The 21,843-nt window shown below is 42.4% G+C and overlaps 1 protein-coding gene across 1 annotated transcript in view; it reads right to left on the reverse strand.

The window, feature by feature from the left end:
* dok6 (docking protein 6) overlaps positions 1 to 21,843 on the reverse strand; it is an 80,885-nt gene that overhangs the window by 19,997 nt on the left and 39,045 nt on the right. Inside the window, exons 6-7 of the mRNA XM_036935154.1 lie at positions 19,543 to 19,681; positions 18,769 to 18,877 (exon numbers count right to left, since the gene is read on the reverse strand). Coding sequence (XP_036791049.1) covers positions 18,769 to 18,877; positions 19,543 to 19,681 — 248 coding nt within the window. The remainder of the gene's footprint in view (positions 1 to 18,768; positions 18,878 to 19,542; positions 19,682 to 21,843) is intronic.

Here is a 21,843-nt window from a genome sequence, read left to right on the forward strand (position 1 = left end):
TTTACTGATTTAAAGTGTCAAGTACATAAGCGAAACAGAAAGAGCAAATGAGTGGGTGGGAAACACATTATTAAAATTGAAGATGAAACATTTTGCAGTGGTCTGGTGTTGAGATATACATTCTTTGCATAAAATGCCTTCAGAAAATTTTCACAACCCTTGACTTATTGCAAATTGTATGTTACAAAGTTGGATTAAAATGTTATGTGACCTTTGGCAGAGATTACAGCTGTGATTTTTATTTTATTTTTATTTCACCTTTATTTAACCAGGTAGGCCAGTTGATAACAAGTTCTCATTTACAACTGCAACCTGGCTAAGATAAAGCAAAGCAGTGTGACAAAAACAACAACACAGTTACACAAGGGATAAACAAACGTACAGTCAATAACACAATAGAAAAATCTAGATACAGTGTGTCATGACGTTGCCCACCTTGGGGACAGCGAGTACCATCCCCCTCTCTCTGCACCATCCCCCCCTCTCTCTCACCACCTCTCTGTCTTCCCCCTACCAACAGGCTCTGTTAGGCAGGTCATAAATTCCTAGAGGAGTTCTCTCCTCATGGCCAGAGTATAAGAGAGAGAGTGAGCTTTCATAGAGAGAACAAAGGAACTTCTTCCACCTCACAGAACTGGAGAACTGAACAATATCCATGTTCTGGAGAAGGTATAAACGGTCGATGAAGTAGCCACATACAAACTGTTCCGTTTTGTACAATTTGGTGACCTCTGGAAAGACAATACCATAACTCTGTTTATATAAGAGTTTCAGTTGTGAGGCTTGCATCTAATTGTTGTATAAAATGAATGAGTAAAGATGAAACTATTTGTGAAATTATGTAATGTGATTTTAAATGGTTTAATGGAGGAAATTCCAATTCCGTTTGGAGTTTAACTAAATCATTGGCCCGCCCCATGAGCACAGACTGAGCACAGATCTGGCGTCATGGGACAGCCTCTTTCTACTGTTACGAATCTAACCCCCATTCGGGAGGAATTCCCTTCAGACCAGCTTACCTCGATTATCGAGAGGGCTAAGGTTTGAGTAGAGACCATAAACCTGAGTATAAGCTAAGGTTATGATGGTTGTTGAAACTCTGAGACTATCGATACCGACAGAATAAGAGCAAATCTTTAATACTAATTACTAGTCTGCAGCTAGAAATTAAGTACCCATGAATGCGAGGACAGACAACCGCCGAAACATCTATCTATAACAACATTTCTGAATGGGACTCTGAACTATCCATTCTAACCACGGAAGAGAGAGAGAGAGGGCGGAAAAACTCTCCAACAGAAACTAACTTTCCAACAGAGATCACGACGACACACTAAGCGTAAATATACATACTGATTGCAATTATTCCCAAATGAGTGAGCGTTCATGTGCAAAGGAGTAGCATTTAAATTGTTATAATTATCAACTGTGTAGTGACTCTTTTGTCTTTTGCGCCCTTCTCAGTCCCCTTGTCTACCACGACGCCATGCCGGTTTAGCCCACTAGGGCACATCCCCTATAATTTCCTTGTAACCATATCTACTTTGTTTGTATGTGTGTGCATTTCTGTGATTATTTAGTTAGCTAATAAATAAATGATTGAGACAATTGATGTATGGATGACTCATAGTGAAGACTGGGTTCGTGCAGATAACCAACAATTTACGACTTTTGGAATGAGACTAATGTAAGGTAAAGAATAACTCATTAATTAGAAGACTAATTGATCAGATAATAATAATTACAGAGGTTTGATTTGATAAACTAACAGTCTTCAGTTTAATGATGCCAAAGACACGACAAGTGTGTGCAAATGTAGTAAGATTAGGGAGATAAGGCAATAAATAGGCCATAGTGGCAAAATAATTACAATTTAGCAATTAAACACTGGAGTGATAGATTTGCAGAAGATGAATGTGCAAGTTGAGATAATATGGGGATGAGGTAGTTGGGTGAGCTATTTCCAGATAAGCTGTGTACAGGTGCAATGATTGGTAAGCAGCTCTGATGCTTAATATTAGTGAGGGAGATATAAGACTCCAACTTCAGAGATTTTTGCAATTCATTCTAGTCATTGGCAGCAGAGAACTGGAAGGAAAGGCAGCCAAATGAGGAGTTGGCTTGGGGTAAGTCTTTAAGAGCTTTGCATACCTGGATTGTATACTATTTGCCCATTATTCTTCAAGCTGCTAATTGATTTTATATTTAACTAGGCAAGTTAGTTAAGAACAAATTCTTATTTACAATGACAGCCTACACAGGCCAAACTCAGACGACGCTGGGCCAATTGTGTGCCACCCTATGGGACTCCCAATCACGGCTGGATTCGAACCAGGTTGTCTGTAGTGACACCTCTAACACTGAGCTGCAGTGTCTTAGACTACTGCGCCACTCGGGAGTCCCAAGTGAGCACAGATAGACAGCCATTTTCAAGTCTTGCCATAGATTTTCAAGGCGATTTAAGTAAAAACGGTAACTAGGCCAGTCAGGGAACATTCAATGTTGTCTTGGTAAGCAACTCCAGCGTATATTTGGCCTTGTGTTTTAGGTTATTGTCCTGCTGAAAGGTGAATTTGTCTCCCAGTGTGTGTTGGAAAGCAGACTGAACCAGATTTTCCTATATGATTTTGCCTGTGCAAATCTCTATTCCTTTATTTTTATTTTAAAAAACGACCTATTCTTTGCCAATGACAAGCATACCCATAACATGATGCAGCCACCACCCTTTTTGAAAATATGAAGACTGGTACTCAGTGATGTGTTGCGTTGGATTTGCCCCAAACATAGCGCTCTGTATTCAGGACCAAAATTGTATTTGTTTGCCACATTTTCTGCACTTACTTCAGTGCCTTTTAGCAAACATGATGCATGTTTTGAAATATGTGTTATCTGTACAGGCTTCCTTCTTTTCACTCTGTCATTTAGGTTAGTATTGTGGAGTAACTAGGATGTTGTCGATCCATCCTCAGTTTTCTCCTATCACAGCCAAACTCTGTAATTGTTTTAAAATCACCAATCGTCTCACGGTGAAACCCCTGAGCAGTTTCCTTCCTCTCCGGCAAATGGGAGGACGTCTGTATCTTTGTAGTGACTGGGTGCATTGATACACCATCCAAAGTGTAATTGATAACTTCACCATGCTCAAAGGGCTATTTAGTGTCTGTTTTTCCCCCACCCATCTACAAATAGCTGCCCTTCTTTGCGAGGCATTGGACAACCTCCCTGGTCTTTGTGGTTGAATCTGTGCTTGAAATTCACTTCTCTATAATTGTGTGTGGCACAGAGATGGGATAGATCTTCAAAAAACATCTTAACCAATGTTATTGCACACAGAGCAACTTATTATATTATATCCCCATATATTTTTGTTGTTGTAAATGTATAGTACCATTCAAAAGTTTGGACCCACCAACTCATTCAAGGGTTTTTCTTTATTTTGACTATTTTCTACATGGTAGAATAACAGTGAAGACATCAAAACTGTGAAATAACACATATGGAAAAATCGAGTAACAAAAAAAGTGTTACACAAAATATTTTTAGATTTAGATTCTTCAAATAGCCACCCTTTGCCTTGATGACAGCTTTGCACACTCTTGGCATTCTCTCAACCAGCTTCATGAGGAATGCTTTTCCAACAGTCATGAAGGAGTTACCACATATGCTGAGCACTTGTTGGTTGCTTTTCCTTCACACTGCGGTCCAACTCATCCCAAACCATCTCAGTTGGGTTGAGGTCGGGTGATTGTGGAGGCCAGGTCATCTGATGCAGCACTCCATCACTTTCCTTCTTGGTCAAATAGCCCTTACAAAGCCCAGAGGTGTGGTGGGTCATTGTCCTGTTGAAAAACAAATTATAGTCCCACTAAGCACAAGCCAGATGCAGAGATCATCCGTTCATCTACTCTGCATCTCACAAAGACCAAAAATCTCAAATTTGGACTCATCAGACCAAACGACAGATTTCCACCAGTTTAATGTCCATTTCTTGTGTTTCTTGGCAAAAGCAAGTTTCTTATTATTATTGGAGTCCTTTAGTAGTGGTTTCTTTGCAGCAATGTGACAATGAAGGCCTGATTCACGCAGTCTCCTCTGAACAGTTGATGTTGAGATGTGTCTGTGACTTGAAGTCTGTGAAGCATTTATTTGGCCTGAAATTTCTGAGAATAGTAACTTTAATGAACTCATTCTCTGTATAAGAGGTAACTCTAGGTCTTCATGTCCTGTGGCGGTCCTCATGAGAGCCAGTTTCATCATAGCGCTTGATGGGTTTTTGCTACTGCAATTGAAGAAACTTCAAATTTCTTCAAAGTTCTTCAAATTTTCCAGATTGATTGACCTTCATGTCATAAAGTAATGATGGACTGTCATTTCTCTTTACTTATTTGAGCTGTTCATAAAATTGACTTACCAAATAGGGCTATCTTCTGTATACTTCTGCACACCTGTTAATTGAATAGCATTCCAGGTGACTACCTCATGAAGCTGGTTGAGAGAAGGCCAAGAGTGTGCAAAGCCGTCATCAAGGCAAAGGGTGGCTAATTTGAAGAATCTCTAATCTAAATAATTGTCACGCCCTCTTCTGTTTCACATGTCCTTGTGATTGTCTCCACCCCCCTCCAGGTGTCGCCCATCTTCCCCGTTATCCCCTGTGTATTTATACATGTGTTCTCTGTTTGTCTGTTGCCAGTTCGTCTTGTTTGTCAAGTCAACCAGCATTTTTCTCAGCTCCTGCTTTTCTCTATTCTCTCTTTTCTTGCCCTCCTGGTTTTGACCCTTGCCTGTCTGGACTCTGTGCCTGCCTGCCTGACCACTCTGCCTGCTCCTGACCCTGAGCCTGCCTGCCGTCCTGTACCTTTGCCCCACCCCTCTGGATTATCGACCCCTGCCTACCTTGACATGTCGTTTGTCTGCCCCTGTTGCTGTAATAAACATTGTTACTTTAACACAGAAGGCATTTGGGTCTTACCTGAAACGTTATAATAATATATATATTTTAACACTTTTTTGGTTACTACGTGATTCCATATGTGTTATTTTATAGTTTTGATGTCTTCACTATTATTCTACAATGTAGAAAATAGTAAAACTAAAGCTAAACCCTGGCATGAGTAGGTGTGTCCAAACTTTTGACTGGTACTGTAAATATTATTTAAAATTATTTTTTTTAAAGGGGTGTGAATACTTTCTGAAGGCACTGTATGTCACCAACACATGGCATACTGAGGGAAATGTACACTCATAGAAAAAAGGGTTCCAAAAGGGTTCTTCGGCTGTCCCCATAGGAGAACTCTTTTGGGTTCAAACTAGAACACTTTTGGGTTCCATGTAGTACCCTTTGTGGAAAGGGTTCTACATGGACCTCAAAAGGGTTCGACCTGGAACAAAAAACTGATACTCAAAGGGATATCCTATGGGGACAGGCAAACAACCCTTTTAGGTTGTAGATATAACCTTTTTTTCTAAGAGTGTACTATCTTCAAATGTCAAATGCCAATTCATGTAGTGTTCTTCATTTATGTGAATATATAGTATTACTCCTCAACCTGACGTTTTTGACATAAGTACTTAAAACCGATCTGCCTGTCAAGGTTTATTAAAGGTCCAGTGCATTCAAAAACAAAATTTGCCTGTGTGTTATGTATTTTCACACTATGAGGCTGGAATAATACTGTGAAAATCTAAAAATTATGTCAATTTCATTTCAGTGTAAAAGCTGTTTGAAAAGACTACCTGAAATTTCTGCCTGTTTTGGTGGGATGGTAACATCCCGAGGCGGTAACTTACTTAATATACCAATTAAGAAAGAGAGCCACTGCTCTCTGCCAATAACAGCTAGATTTCCATTTTACCCTCCCCAATCAAACCCCTCCCAGGCACCCTAACAAAATTCTTGCTTGAGAAATTGCTCTTTGCTAAGAAGCGGTTTTTGTTTCTTGTCAACCATTTTAATCAAAAACAATCACAGTAAGTTACTATAATATTACCTAGAAATGATTTGATATTGAGATAAAAACGTCTGCTTTGGACCTTTAATGCAGTTTCTCTCTGTATCTCACCATTACTGAAATGGTTCAAATAAGTGTATGGTTTATATTCATACAGTTTGCACTGCTACCTTGCCTGTACTCATTTCATTTGCAAGCAAACCAAAACTTTCCTAGAAGTTTCTAACATTTCAGCCCAAGTCTAATTGAAACAGAAACTTCGCACAGACACAAAAAGCAGCTAATTTATTTCTGCTTCTCCGATTAACTGAATCAGAGAGAAAAATAAATAAATAAACATATAGCAAAGCAGCAAAGCTGGATGGGACAAGAACCAGTGTTCCTTCATTATTCCAGAGGACTCATGGGTATTTAAACACAACCCGACCATGACTCAGCCAATTAAGCATGCTGATTGCAGATTCATCACGGCACAGTGACACATAGGGGGCTAATCTAACACTCTCACCTCCACCCACACCCAAATCAGCCCATAGTCAGTATTAATATAGTCACTGTACTGTTACTATACTGGCATTTTTCATCATAAGCTTTCTTATAGATTCATCACAGGTACAGTGACACACAGGGGCTAGTCTGGTCCACACGTTCTGTCTAGCATCTCTCACCTCCACGTACACCCCAATCAGCCCATACTAAAATAGTACTAATAATGGTATTATAATGGTACATAGGCTTGCTATATTATATGATCATTACGGGCCCACTGAGACACAGGGGGCTAGTTTGGTCCATATACGTCACATCTTACGTATCTCACCTCGTTATCGATAATAATGCAGTTATTTTGCTGTTTTATCAAATTATTGTAGTATTGATTCATCATTGGCAAAGTGAGACCCAGGGAATCAGGTCAAAATGCTCTAATACTCCACTGATTAATGAATTGCAAAACGTGTGTGCGTGTTTACGTGCACATGTATTTATGTGTGTGTGTATAGAGATGCATGTGTGTTCAGGGATCTCATGTTGTGTGTATAGAGTCAGCCAGGATCAGGTTGAGGTCCTATGCCTGGGGAAGGAGATGCCCCATATTTAAAGTTTCAACATAGAAAATAGGCTCAAGATGGTGTGTAAGGGGTATGGGGGTAATACCTGCAGAGTGAGGCTAAAACATGGCTGCCATCAACCAAAAGAGCCAAGTCTGCCTTAAACAAGTCTTTAACCAGTGTCTCCTCAACTTCCCAGATCTGTTTATCTATTGAACTGTATAGCAACCCTACATAGTGACTTGACATGGTTATTACATATGTCTTAGCTACAGATTGTAATGCACATAATGTGATATAACTAAAGATTTTTTGAATCCATTATTGGGGGCTACAGGTTTGCCTAAACAAAACGATGCCATAGATTTTTCAACTAACCTGGTATTGGTGATACTATCTTCGTTCTCGATTTGGCCAAACATGTACGCACCTGCGTGCGTGTGTTTAACTACTATTTAACTATTCCAGAAGTCCCCACAAGAATAGTAAACAACCAAAAATTTGACCAACTGGGGACATTTTTTAGTCCCCACGAGGTCAAATGTTATTTCTAGGGGGAAAGGAAGAAAGGGAAGCGCTGCGAAGATACACAGTAGTAGATAGAAGGTGCTCTTTGGTAAAAGGGGTAAATTGGTCATCAAAAAGAAAGGAGGACCAAGGCACTCTTCATAAAATTCATTAAAATGCCTTTATTTATATTGCATGTTCAAAGGAAACAAAGTTTTAAAACTTTGTTTCCATTGAACACGCTATTCCAAGTGGGTTTACGGTTAAGGTTAGAATTAATGTTAGGGTTAGAATTACTTTAGGAGCTAACCCCTAGGAGCTTAGGAGCTAACCCATACATACATCTAGCTGTACAAGATGTATGTATGTGTGTGTGTGCGCGCTCCCTGTTCACACAGTCCGTGCTATGAATGTCTGATATATCCCATGTGGCAGACCCTGTACAACTAGAGGAGATGTCTGAAGCCCTTGCAAACACTTGCCGGGAAGATTTGTGAAACTACGATCATGACTGAACGAGGCCGTATTGACCGTAGAAAAAAGTTGCAGTACCTTCACGCAAAAATGTGGTCTTAGGAAAGGAGAAGACAACGTAGAATGCAATAGAAAGCATTGCTGTCGGTGACTTTGCACTGGCTTGAGAACAACATGCAGTCTCATAAGACAATCCTGTTGTGACAAGAGGAGCAGAGTCCTGGGTTGAGAACAACATGCAGTCTCATAAGACAATCCTGTTGTGACCCAGCAGTCCTGGGTTGAGAACATAAGTGCTGCGGCTTTCCAAATGGAGAAGAAAACAGCAGATTAAGAGGAAAACAGCGGAGAGAAATGTGCTTGAAATCAAATCAAATTGTATGTGTCACATGCTTCGTAGACAACAGGTGTAGACTAACAGTGAAATACAGGGAGTAGAAAATAACATGGCTATATATAGGGAGTAGAAAATAACATGGCTATATAGAGGGAGTAGAAAATAACATGGCTATATATAGGGAGTAGAAAATAACATGGCTATATACAGGGAGTAGAAAATAACATGGCTATATATAGGGAACAGAAAATAACATGGCTATATACAGGGAGTAGAAAATAACATGGCTATATACAGGGAGTAGAAAATAACATGGCTATATACAGGGAGTAGAAAATGACATGGCTATCTATATACAGGGTATAGAAAATAACATGGCTATATACAGGGAGTAGAAAATAACATGGCTATATAGGGAGTAGAAAATAACATGGCTATATACAGGGAGTAGAAAATAACATGGCTATATACAGGGAGTAGAAAATAACATGGCTATACATAGGGAATAGAAAATAACATGGCTATATACAGGGAATAGAAAATAACATGGCTATATACAGGGAGTAGAAAATGACATGGCTATCTATATACAGGGTATAGAAAATAACATGGCTATATACAGGGAGTAGAAAATAACATGGCTATATAGGGAGTAGAAAATAACATGGCTATATACAGGGAGTAGAAAATGACATGGCTATCTATATACAGGGTATAGAAAATAACATGGCTATATACAGGGAATAGAAAATAACATGGCTATATACAGGGAGTAGAAAATGACATGGCTATCTATATACAGGGTATAGAAAATAACATGGCTATATACAGGGAGTAGAAAATAACATGGCTATATAGGGAGTAGAAAATAACATGGCTATATACAGGGAGTAGAAAATGACATGGCTATCTATATACAGGGTATAGAAAATAACATTGCTATATACAGGGAGTAGAAAATAACATGGCTATATACAGGGAATAGAAAATAACATGGCTATATACAGGGAGTAGAAAATGACATGGCTATCTATATACAGGGTATAGAAAATAACATGGCTATATACAGGGAGTAGAAAATAACATGGCTATATAGGGAGTAGAAAATAGAATGGCTATATACAGGGAGTAGAAAATAACATGGCTATATACAGGGAGTAGAAAATAACATGGCTATATAGGGAGTAGAAAATAACATGGCTATATACAGGGAGTAGAAAATAACATGGCTATATACAGGGAGTAGAAAATAACATGGCTATATAGGGAGTAGAAAATAACATGGCTATATACAGGGAGCAGAAAATAACATGGCTATATAGGGAGTAGAAAATAACATGGCTATATACAGGGTATAGAAAATAACATGGCTATATACAGGGAGTAGAAAATAACATGGCTATATACAGGGAGTAGAAAATAACATGGCTATATACAGGGTATAGAAAATAACATGGCTATATACAGGGAGTAGAAAATAACATGGCTATATACAGGGAGTAGAAAATAACATGGTTGTATACAGGGAGTAGAAAATAACATGGTTGTATACAGGGAGTAGAAAATAACATGGCTATATACAGGGAGTAGAAAATAACATGGCTATATACAGGGAGTAGAAAATAACATGGTTGTATACAGGGAGTAGAAAATAACATGGTTATATACAGGGAGTAGAAAATAACATGGCTATATACAGGGAGTAGAAAATAACATGGCTATATACAGGGAGTAGAAAATAACATGGCTATATATAGGGAATAGAAAATAACATGGCTATATACAGGGAGTAGAAAATAACATGGCTATATACAGGGAGTAGAAAATAACATGGCTATATATAGGGAGTAGAAAATAACATGGCTATATACAGGGAGTAGAAAATAACATGGCTATATAGGGAGTAGAAAATAACATGGCTATATACAGGGAGTAGAAAATAACATGGCTATATATAGGGAATAGAAAATAACATGGCTATATACAGGGAGTACCAGGTAATAACATGGCTATATACAGGGAGTAGAAAATAACATGGCTATATATAGGGAGTAGAAAATAACATGGCTATATACAGGGAGTAGAAAATAACATGGCTATATATAGGGAGTAGAAAATAACATGGCTATATACAGGGAGTAGAAAATAACATGGCTATATACAGGGAGTAGAAAATAACATGGCTATATATAGGGAGTAGAAAATAACATGGCTATATAGGGAGTAGAAAATAACATGGCTATATACAGGGAGTAGAAAATAACATGGCTATATAGGGAGTAGAAAATAACATGGCTATATACAGGGAGTAGAAAATAACATGGCTATATATAGGGAGTAGAAAATAACATGGCTATATAGGGAGTAGAAAATAACATGGCTATACAGGGAGTAGAAAATAACATGGCTATACACAGGGAGTAGAAAATAACATGGCTATACATAGGGAATAGAAAATAACATGGCTATATACAGGGAGTAGAAAATAACATGGCTATATACAGGGAGTAGAAAATAACATGGCTATATACAGGGTATAGAAAATAACATGGCTATATACAGGGAGTACCAGTACCGAGTCGATGTGCAGGGGTACGAGGTAATTGAGATAGATATGTACTGTACATATACAGTTGAAGTCGGAAGTTTACATACACCTTAGTCAAATAAATTTAAACTCAGTTTTTCACAATTCTTGACAATTAATCCTAGTAAAAAATCCATGTCTTTGGTCAGTTAGGATTACCGCGTTTTTTTTAAGAATGTGAAATGTCAGAATAATAGTTGAGAGAATGATTTATTTCAGCTTTTATTTATTTCATCACATTCCCAGTGGGTCAGAAGTGTACATACACTCAATTAGTATTTGGTAGCATTGCCTTTAAATTGTTTAACTTGGGTCAAACGTTTTGGGTAGCCTTCCAAAAGCTTCCCACAATAAATTGGGTGAATTTTGGCCCATTTCTCCTGACAGAGCTGGTGTAACTGAGTCAGGTTTGTAGGTCTCCTTGCTCACACACACTTTTTCAGTTCTGCCCACAAATGTTCTACAGCAGGGGTGTCAAAGTCAAATGGACGGAGGGCCAAATAAAAAAATCAGCTACAAGACGAGGGCCGGACTGTTCGAATGTTCATTGAAAAATTTTTAAATGACGCATATAGTCTAGTGAACCTAATTGAACCTACTGAAAACCTAACAAATATATTACAATATGATCAGATAAATAAAGCAATATTTTCTTATGGCTCTGTCAGTAATCTTTAATTTTCAACAGACACAAAAGACAAATTTCCTTTATATAAATATCCCCATAACATGAACATTAAATGAAAGAAACCGGTATTCAAGGCACCATCAGTAGACTATATTTTCTATTTTAGCAAAAGTGGGCTAAATTTACTTCAAAGAAAAAACAATAATAGCAATTTTCTATCATCCACTCAACTGAAATATTTTTAAAATATAATTGGATTGAAATACAAAAAAATAAAGTGCAAAAATCTATTAATCAAAAACAACACTTTGTTTAAGGAGAAGTAACATGCAGTGAAAACAAATATTAAATTTTAACTTTTAAACTTGAACTGAGTAAAAACTCTAAATATGTGATTGCACAGTAATGTTCACTTGTTTGAGGTTGAGGGTGATACTTGGTGGTGTCCCATCTTTTCCACAAGTTCATCAATGTTCGGGGTAAGGCTCTGAGCTGAAGAAATCCTCAGAATTGAGTGGAGGTGTTCAGCAGTAAGTCGACTTCTGTGTGATGTTTTGTTCAGGTTCATCAAAGAAAACAGTTGTTCACACAGGTATGTGCTGCCAAACATAGACAACGTTTGAGCAGCCTGGATGCGCAGCTGGGGCATTGTGCCGGGGAGGAAACGGGCGAACTCCGCAGCACCCACTGCCGCATATTTTGCCCTCAGTGCATCATTGCATTGGAGGTCAATCAACTCCATTTGGAGGTTTGGTGGTGAGCTTTCCACGTCAACAGCAAATGAGTTACCGAGCAGTTCCAACCTGCTTTTTTGTGCTTCAAAGTCAGCAAATCGGCGTCGAAAGTCAGCGGCAAGCATACCTATTTTATCAGCCAACTGTGTGCTCGGGAACGCACTGGTAGAGAGCTTCTCTTTCATGGTCTGGCAGCTGGGAAAGTGGCTCAAATTTTCTTTCCGCATCTGCGTCTCCCACAGAGTCAGTTTGGTTTTAAATGCCTTCACTGTACTGTACATATCAGAGATGACACGATCCCGACCCTGCAGCTGCAAGTTTATTGCATTCAGATGACTCGTAATGTCACACAGAAAAGCCATTTCACACAGAAACATTTCGTCTCGGAGTTGTGTTGTGTCTTTCCCTTTGCTGTCCAAGAACAGACAAATCTCCTCACGAAGCTCGAAACATCTTTGAAGCACCTTTCCCTGGCTTAGCCATCGCACCTCTGTGTGATAAGGCAAATCACCATGCTCCGTTTCTAACTCCGTCAGAAATGCCTTGAACTGGCGGTGATTCAAACCTTTGGCTCTGATAAAGTTAACTGTGCGCGTGATGATGCTCATTACATGCTCCATTTTCAAGGCTTTACCGCACAACGCTTCCTGGTGTATGATACAATGATAAGCTGTCAGCTCACCTGTCGCGTTTTCCTCTTGCATCTTTTCCCGTATCTTCGCCACCAGTCCGCTCCTGTGTCCACACATCGCAGGTGCTCCGTCGGTTGTCAAACCCACGAGTTTTTCCCAAGGCAGCTCCATCTCATTTACACATCTTGACACCTCTTCATACAAATCATGCCCCGTAGTTGTGCCATGCATAGGACGTAAAGCCAAAAACTCCTCTGTCACGCTTAGGTTGGAGTCCACTCCGCGGATGAAAATTGACAACTGGGCAATGTCAGAAATGTCGGTGCTCTCATCCACAGCCAAGGAATATGCAATAAAATCTTTTCCCTTTTTCACAAGCTGCTCTTTTAGATTGATGGACAACTGGTCTACTCTCTCGGCAATGGTGTTTCTGCTCAGACTCACATTTAAAAAGAGTTGCCTTTTTTCTGGGCAAACTTCGTCACAAACTTTAATCATGCAGTTTTTGATGAAATCCCCCTCCGTAAATGGCCGGGCTGATTTAGCGATCTCTTCTGCCAAAATAAAACTGGCCTTGACAGCAGCCTGGCCTTGTGATTTGGCTTTTTTGAACAGAGCCTGTCGAGATTTGAGGCCTCGTTTTAATTCCTCTGCCTTTTGTAGCCTTTGTTCCATGTCCATATTCTTGTTTTTGTCCGCGTGTTTCGTTTCATAATGTCGTCTCAGATTATACTCTTTCAGTACCGCCACACTTTCTCCACACAGAAGACACACAGGTTTTCCAGCTACCTTCGTGAACATATACTCCGACTCCCACCTTGTTTGAAACCCCCGGTTCTCAGTATCCACCTTCCGTTTTGCCATTTTTGATGGGTATCTGAAAGTTAATTTTACTGTGATGCTGACGACTGCTGTGCCAATAAATATTGAAATGAAGCAGCCTACTGCTCGGTGCGTCACCTTTGCATTGTGGGAAATGTAGTATTGGTGCGTGTAAAAGATCTGCGGGCTGCCGGCTTGCTGCGGGCCGGTTCTAATAATAAATCAAGATCATCCCAGGGGCCGTAAAAAACCTTCTTGCGGGCCGGATGTGGCCCGCGGGCCTTGACTCTGACATATGTGTTCTACAGGATTGAGGTCAGGGCTTTGTGATGGCCACTCCAATACCTGGACTTTGTTGTCCTTAAGCCATTTTGCCACAACTTTGGAAGAATGCTTGGGGTCAATGTCCATTTGGAAGACCCATTTGAGACCAAGCTTTAACTTCCTGACTGATGTCTTGAGATGTTGCTTCAATATATCCACCTCATTTTCCTGCCTCATGATGCCATCTATTTTGTGAAGTGCACCAGTCCCTCCTGCAGCAAAGCAACCCCCGTGTTTCATGGTTGGAATGGTGTTCTTTGGCTTGCAAGCCTCCCCCTTTTTCCTCCAAACATAACAATGGTCTTAAAAGCCAAACATTTCTATTTTTGTTTCATTAGACCTGAGGACATTTCTTCAAAAGGTACGATCTTTGTCCCCATGTGCAGTTGCAAACCGTATTTTATGGCAGTTTTGGAGCAGTGGCTTCTTCCTTGCTGAGCAGCCTTTCAGGTTATGTTGATATAGGACTCATTTTACTGTGGATATAGATACTTTTGTACCTGTTTCCTCCAGCATCTTCACAAGGTCCTTTGCTGTTATTCTGGGATTGAGTTGCACTTATCGCACCAAAGCACGTTCATCTCTAGGAGACAGAATGCGTCTCCTTCCTGAGTGGTATGACGGCTGCGTTGTCCCATGGTGTTTATACTTGCGTACTATTGTTTGTACAGATGAACGTGGTACCTTCAGGCATTTGGGCAAAAAATTCTGAGGTCTTGGCTGATTTCTTTAGATTTTCCCATGATGTCAAGCAAAGAGGCACTGAGTTTGAAGGTAGGCCTTGAGATACATCCACAGGTACACCTCCAATTGACTCAAATGATGTCAATTAGCCTGACAGAAGCTTCTAAAGCCATGACATACTTTTCTGGAATTTTCCAAGCTGTTTAAAGGCGCAGTCAATTTAGTGTATGTAAACTTCTGACCCACTGGAATTGTGATACAGTGAATTATAAGTGAAATAATCTGTCTGCAAACAATTGTTGGAAAAATTCCTTGTGTCATGCACAAAGTAAATGTTCTCACCGAATGCCAAAAATATAGTTTGTTCACAAGAAATTTGTGGAGTGGTTGAACAACGAGGTTTATTGACTTGAAAAGCTATACTTTTCATGACTGTTTATTTACCACCACAGACAGATGCTGGCACTAAGACCGCACCCAGTCAGCTCTATAAGGAAATAAGCAAACAGGAAACCACTCACCCAGAGGCGGCGCTCCTAGTGGCCGGAGACTTTAATGCAGGGAAACTTAAATCAGTTCTACCAAATTTCTATCAACATGTTAAAGGTGCAACCAGAGGGAAAGATCACCTGTACTCCACACACAGAGACGCGTACAAAGTTCTCCCTCACCCTCCATTTGGTAAATCTGACCACAACTCTATCCTCCTGATTCCTGCTTACAAGCAAAAATTTAAGTAGGAACTACCAGTGACTCGGTCTATAAAAAAAGTGGTCAGATGAAGCAGATGCTAAACTACAGGACTGTTTTGCTATCACATACTGGAACATGTTCCGGGATTCCTCCGGTGGCATTGAGGAGTACACCACATCAGTCACTGGCTTTATCAATAAGTGCATCGAGGACGTCGTCCCCACAGTGACTGTACGTACATACTCCAACCAGAAGCCATAGATTACAGGTAACATTCGTACTGAGCTAAAGGGTAGAGCTGCCGCTTTCAAGGTGTGGGACTCTAACCCGGAAGCTTACAGGAAATCCTGCTATGCCCTGTGACGAACCATCAAACAGGCAAAGCATCCATACAGGGCTAAGATTGAATCATACTACACCGGCTCCGACACTCATCTTATGTGGCAGGGCTTGCAAACTATTACAGACTACAAAGGGAAGCACAGCCACGAGCTGCCCAGTGACACGAGCCTACCAGACGAGCTAAATCACTTCTATGCTCGCTTCGAGGCAAGCAACACTGAGGCATTCATGAGAGCATCAGCTGTTCTGGACGACTGTGTGAGTAAGACCTTTCTTTAAACAGGTCAACATACACAAGGCAATCTCTATTGCACTCCACACTGCCCTTTCACCCCTTGACAAAAGGAACACTTATGTGAGAATGCTATTCATTGAATACAGCTCAGCGTTCAACACCATAGTACCCTCAAAGCTCATCACTAAGCTAAGGATCCTGGGACTCAACACCTCCCTCTGCAACTGGATCCTGGACTTCTTGACGGGCCGCCCCCAGGTGGTGAGGGTAGGTAGCAACACATCTGCCACGCTGATCCTCAACACTGGAGCTCCCCAGGGGTGCGTGCTCAGTCCTCTCCTGTACTCCCTGTTCACCCACGACTACATGGCCAGGCACGACTCCAAAACCATCATTAAGTTTGCAGACGACATAACAGTGGTAGGCCTGATCACCGACAACGACGAGACAGCCTATAGGGAGGAGGTCAGAGACCTGGCCAGGTGGTGCCAGAATAACAACCTTTCCCTCAACTTAACCGAAACTAAGGAGATGATTGTGGACTACAGGAAAAGGAGGACCGAGCGCGCCCCCATTCTCATCGACGGGGTGTAGTGGAGCAGGTTGAGAGCTTCAAGTTCCTTGGTGTTCACATCAACAACAAACTAGAATTGTCCAAACACACCAAGACAGTCGTAAAGAGGGCACGACAAAGCCTATTCCCCCTCAGGAAACTAAAAAGATTTGGCATGACCCATGCCGAGATCCTCAAAAGGTTCTACAGCTGCAACATCGAGAGCATCCTGACCGGTTGCATCACTGCCTGGTACGGCAATTGCTCAGCCTCCGACCGCAAGGCATTTCAGAGGGTAGTGCGTACGGCCCAGTACATCACTGAGGCTAAGCTGCCTGCCATCCAGAACCTCTACACCAGACGGTGTCAGAGGAAGGTCCTAAAAATGGTCAAAGACCCCAGCCACCCCAGTCATAGACTGTTCTCACTACTACCGCATGGAAAGCGGCACCGGAGTGCCAAGTCTAGGACAAAAGGGCTTCTCAACAGTTTTTAAGACTCCTGAACAGGTAATCAAATGGCTACCCGGACTATTTGCATTGTGTGCTACCCCCCAAACCCCTCTTTTACGCTGCTGCTACTCTCTGTTTATCATATATGCATAGTCACTTTAACTATACATTCATGTACATACTACCTCAATTGGGCCGACCAACCAGTGCTCCCGCACATTGGCTAACCGGGCTATCTGAATTGCGTACTGCTACCAACCACCCACCAACCCCTGTTTTACGCTACTGCTACTCTCTGTTCATCATATATGCATAGTCACTTTAACCATATCTACATGTACACACTACCTCAATCAGCCTGACTAACCAGTGGCTGTATGTAGCTTCGCTACTGTATGTAGCCTTGCTACTGTATATAGCCTCGCTACTGTATATAACCTGTATTTTTATTGTTGTTTTATTTCTTTACTTACCTATTGTTCACCTAATACCTTTTTGCACTATTGGTTAGAGCCTGTAAGTAAGCATTTCACTGTAAGGTTTACACCTGTTGTATTCGGCGCACGTGACAAATAAACTTTGATTTGATTTGATATAAACTTCCGACATCAACTGTAGGTAGGGGTAAAGTGACTAGGCAACAGGATATATAATAGACAGTAGCAGCAGTGTATGTGGTGAGTGTGAAAGTGTGTGTGTGACTGTGTGTGTGTGTGTGTGGCGTCAGTAGGCATGTGTGTGCATGGTATGTGTGTGTGGGCGTATGTAGTGTGTGTGTGTGTTGGGGTATCAGTGTAAGTATGTGTGAGTGTGTGGGTAGAGTCCTGTGTGTGTACATAGAATAAGTGCAAGAAAGTTAGTGCAAAAAAGGGCCAATGCAGGTAGTGTGGGTAGTAGAGATTTGATTAGCTATTTAGTCATTTTGCTTAGACGTCTTATGGCTTATGGTCTTATGGTTTAGAAGCTGTTCAGGGACCTGTTAGGTCCAGACTTGGTGCATTGGTAACGCTTGCCGTGCAGTACCAGAGAGAACAGTTTGTGGCCTGGTTGGCAATTATTTTGACAATTATTTTGTCCTTCAGCCCCAGTGATGTTCTCGGCCCCAGTGATGTTCTGTGCCATACCCACTACCCTCTATAGCGCCTAGCGGTCGGATGCCAAGCAGTTGCCATACCCACTACCCTCTATAGCGCCTAGGGGTCGGATGCCAAGCAGTTGCCATACCCACTACCCTCTATAGCGCCTAGCGGTCAGATGCCAATCAGTTGCCATACCCACTACCCTCTATAGCGCCTAGCGGTCGGATGCCAAGCAGTTGCCATACCCACTACCCTCTATAGCGCCTAGGGGTCGGATGCCAAGCAGTTGCCATACCCACTACCCTCTATAGCGCCTAGCGGTCAGATGCCAATCAGTTGCCATACCCAGCGGTGATGCAGCCAGTCAAGATGCTCTCGATGGTGCAGATGAGCATGTTGTATGTCTGGCATGTCATATTGTAATCCTACATGATTAGCTGTGTTTTAAATATTTGCTGTTGTGGGAAGACATACAACCATTCATTTATTTGCTGGTTGTCATAAAATCACTGATTGACTTAAGAGTTGCCGATTTTGATACTGTTACACTGTCCTGTTGAACTACAGGGGTATTGAATATTACTTGCAATATTACCAGCAGGTAGCATTACTGGTAATGTGTGCCTGCGTGAGTGTGCGTGTTCAGATATTGCTGTTGGGCTGCCTAGCTGAGCTCTGCTGTTTGTACCTTGGTAGCTGTAGATGTCTCCCACGCTGTTCTGGCGCATTATGTGATGCCAGTAGGCACTGCGAGGCAGAGAAATGGACTTGGTTAACGTTGTCTGGTTGGAGTGGGTCTGAAACAGAGACAACAACAACATCATCTTCAGTGTGTTGGGCTGCGTCCCAAATGGCAGCTGACTGTCTATATAGTGCACTACTTTAGACCACTAGTTTTGATAGAGATTAGGGTGCAATTTGGGATGCAATTGTTATCTCTGGGTATAGTCACCTCTAGGGAATGCAAAGTAGGAAAAACAGCCACAGGCATTACAGGTAGCTACTGCATATTGTGGACAAATGACATGCAGTGCAAATTCACAACATTTGATCAATACCATGATATGGAATAAAACACACAAAAAAGCTAAATGTGTGTTTTAAACTACAGTCACTGCATTTTTCTCTTTCAATTATATCGAGTACATCTCTTTAGAACCTAAAAGTCCTATTTGTGGTATGATGACCCATAACCAAAGTGTCCACTGTGTTCCACAACCTCTTCATGTAATTCATGTATTTCAGTATACTCTGCAGTATTCCCATATGGAGGGAGTCCAGGAACATGGCCATATGGCCAGGGCTCATCAAGCCTTAGAAAACCATACGTAAATACAGCACACTGACCATAGAGAGAGGAAAGAAACATAGGCCATATCCACAGGGAATTTGTGTGTGTGTGTGTGTGTGTACTATGTGTGTCTGTGTGTGCGTGTGTACTATGTGTGTCTGTGCGTGTTACCTGTGAGCTCTTCTTCATCTCTACCATCATCCTCTCATGTTGCTGTGCGATGGACAGGGTGGCTGAGTGGACTCTCTGGTAGATTATCTCTCCCTCCCGCGTCTGGAACGTAAACAGACCCTCCCCCGTGTCACACATCCTAGAGACAGGGGGGGGGGGGGAGAGTGGGGAGGGGAGAGAGAGGGGGGAGAGAGAGTGGGGAGGGGAAAGTGGGGAGTGGGGAGGTGGAGAGATAGTGGGGAGGGGAGAGAGAATGGGGAGGGGAAAGTGGGGAGTGGGGAGTGGGGAGGTGGAGAGAGAGTGGGGAGGGGAGAGAGAATGGGGAGAGGAGAGAGAGGGGGGAAGGGAAAGTGGGGAGTGGGGAGGTGGAGAGAGAGTGGGGAGGGGAGAGAGAATGGGGAGGGGAGAGAGAATGGGGAGGGGAGAGATAGGGGGGAGAGAATTGGGAGGGGAGAGAGAGGGGGGAAAGAGAGTGGGGAGGGGAGAGAGAGTGGGGAGGGGAGAGAGAGTGGGGAGGGAGAGGGGGGAGAGAGAGGGGAGGATAGAGAGAGGGGAGGAGAGAGAGAGGGGGGAGAGAGAGTGGGGAGGGGAGAGAGGTGAGGGGAGAGAGAGTGGGGGGGAGGGGAGAGAGAGTGGGGAGGGGAGAGAGAGGGGGGAGAGAATTGGGAGGGGAGAGAGAGGGGGGAAAGAGAGTGGGGAGGGGAGAGAGAGTGGGCAGGGGAGAGAGAGTGGGGAGGGAGAGGGGGGGAGAGAGAGGGGGGGAGAGAGAGGGGAGGAGAGAGAGAGGGGAGGAGAGAGAGAGGGGGGAGAGAGAGTGGGGAGGGGAGAGAGGTGAGGGGAGAGAGAGTGGGGGGGGGGGGGAGAGAGAGTGGGGGGGGGAGAGAGAGAGGGGAGGGAAGGCGATATAGTTTTATTACAGATACATACACAGGTTAGAACACACAGAGAAAACATGAGGAACAGATATGCCTACAGAAAGCAGATACACCCTGTCATCTCATAGCCTGGAGGGGGTGGAACATGTGGATATGCTGACATGTTTAGAGTTCAAACTTCCTTTGAAAAAGTTTTTACTATTCCCAAAGTAACTCTGTGTGTGTGTGTGTGTGTGTGTGTGTGTGTGTGTTGTTTGTCAGTGTGTTGTTTGTCAGTGTGTGTGTGTGTGTGTGTGTGTGTGTGTGTGTGTGTGTGTGTGTATATATGTGTGTGTGTGTGTGTGTTGTTTATCAGGACCCATGTGACCAGTTTTCCTCTCCTGTTGATAAACCGGTCCCAGATCTAGGAGAGATGTGAATGGGTTATGGTTAGGGTCAGATCCAGGACAGATGTGAATGTGTTAGGGTCAGATCCAGAAGAGATGTGAATGGTTTAGGATTAGGGTCCGATCCAGAAGAGATGTGAATGGGTTAGGATTAGGGTCCGGTCCAGGAGAGATGTGAATGGGTTAGGATTAGGATCCGGTCCAGGAGAGATGTGAATGGGTTAGGATTAGGGTGCGGTCCAGGAGAGATGTGAATGTGTTAGGGTCAGATCCAGAAGAGATGTGAATGGTTTAGGATTAGGGTCCGATCCAGAAGAGATGTGAATGGGTTAGGATTAGGGTCCGGTCCAGGAGAGATGTGAATGGGTTAGGATTAGGGTCCGGTCCAGGAGAGATGTGAATGGGTTAGGATTAGGGTCCGGTCCCGGAGAGATGTGAATGGGTTAGGGTCAGATCCAGAAGAGATGTGAATGGTTTAGGATTAGTGTCAGATCCAGAAGAGATGTGAATGGTTTAGGATTAGGGTCAGATCCAGAAGAGATGTGAATGGGTTAGGATTAGGGTCAGATCCAGAAGAGATGTGAATGGGTTAGGATTAGGGTCAGATCCAGAAGAGATGTGAATGGGTTAGGATTAGGGTCAGATCCAGGAGAGATGTGAATGGGTTAGGATTAGGGTCCGGTCCAGGAGAGATGTGATTGGATTAGGGTCAGATCCAGGAGAGATGTGAATGGGTTAGGGTCAGATCCAGGAGAGATGTAAATGGGTTAGTTTCAGATCCAGGAGAGATGTGAATGGGTTAGGGTCCGGTCCAGGAGAGATGTGAATGGGTTAGGGTCAGATCCAGGAGAGATGTGAATGGGTTCGGGTTCGATCCAAGAGAGATGTGATTGGGACTCCTATGAAGCATACGGGAGGTGACCGTGTATCACTGACATACCTTTCTGGCTCATTGGTGAACTTGATGGATTCTCTCTCTCTCTCTCTCTCTCACACACACACACACACACACACACACACACACACACACACACACACAC

Source organism: Oncorhynchus mykiss, chromosome 11 (genome assembly GCF_013265735.2).
Source record: "Oncorhynchus mykiss isolate Arlee chromosome 11, USDA_OmykA_1.1, whole genome shotgun sequence".
Lineage (NCBI taxonomy): Eukaryota > Metazoa > Chordata > Actinopteri > Salmoniformes > Salmonidae > Oncorhynchus > Oncorhynchus mykiss.